The following is a 254-nucleotide window of genomic DNA, read 5'->3' as shown; positions in this document are numbered from 1 at the left end:
CTAACGTTATAATATGTTTTTTTTAATCTCAAAAACAGTGACACACCTAAACCTTCGCAGGAATTTCCGCCTGTTATTCCCGCCGGAGAGATGAACCTCGGCTTCATAACGCTCACGCTTGACGGATCCCGAAGCAAGGGCTTCTGCCTCGAGTCTCAGGTCACCCTCGCGCCCGTGAGATCGGTGAGGGCGACTGGCAAGGGTGGAGGAAGGGAGAGGTTGAGGGCGACTGGTAGAAAAAATGCTTAGGATGG

The 254-nt window shown here is 52.0% G+C and overlaps 1 protein-coding gene across 1 annotated transcript in view; it reads left to right on the top strand.

Moving 5' to 3' along the window:
• The window catches only part of LOC119587387 (receptor-type tyrosine-protein phosphatase S-like), a gene marked incomplete in the record, with an annotated part of 26,335 nt that overhangs the window by 20,968 nt on the left and 5,113 nt on the right, over positions 1 to 254 (top strand). The window contains 1 exon segment of the mRNA XM_037936130.1: positions 61 to 183. Within this exon segment, the coding sequence (XP_037792058.1) occupies positions 61 to 183 (123 nt within the window).

This window comes from Penaeus monodon, chromosome 22, assembly GCF_015228065.2.
Source record: "Penaeus monodon isolate SGIC_2016 chromosome 22, NSTDA_Pmon_1, whole genome shotgun sequence".
Lineage (NCBI taxonomy): Eukaryota > Metazoa > Arthropoda > Malacostraca > Decapoda > Penaeidae > Penaeus > Penaeus monodon.
Note: the sequence above shows the minus strand (reverse complement) of the source record. Positions and strands in the feature narration are given on the sequence as shown.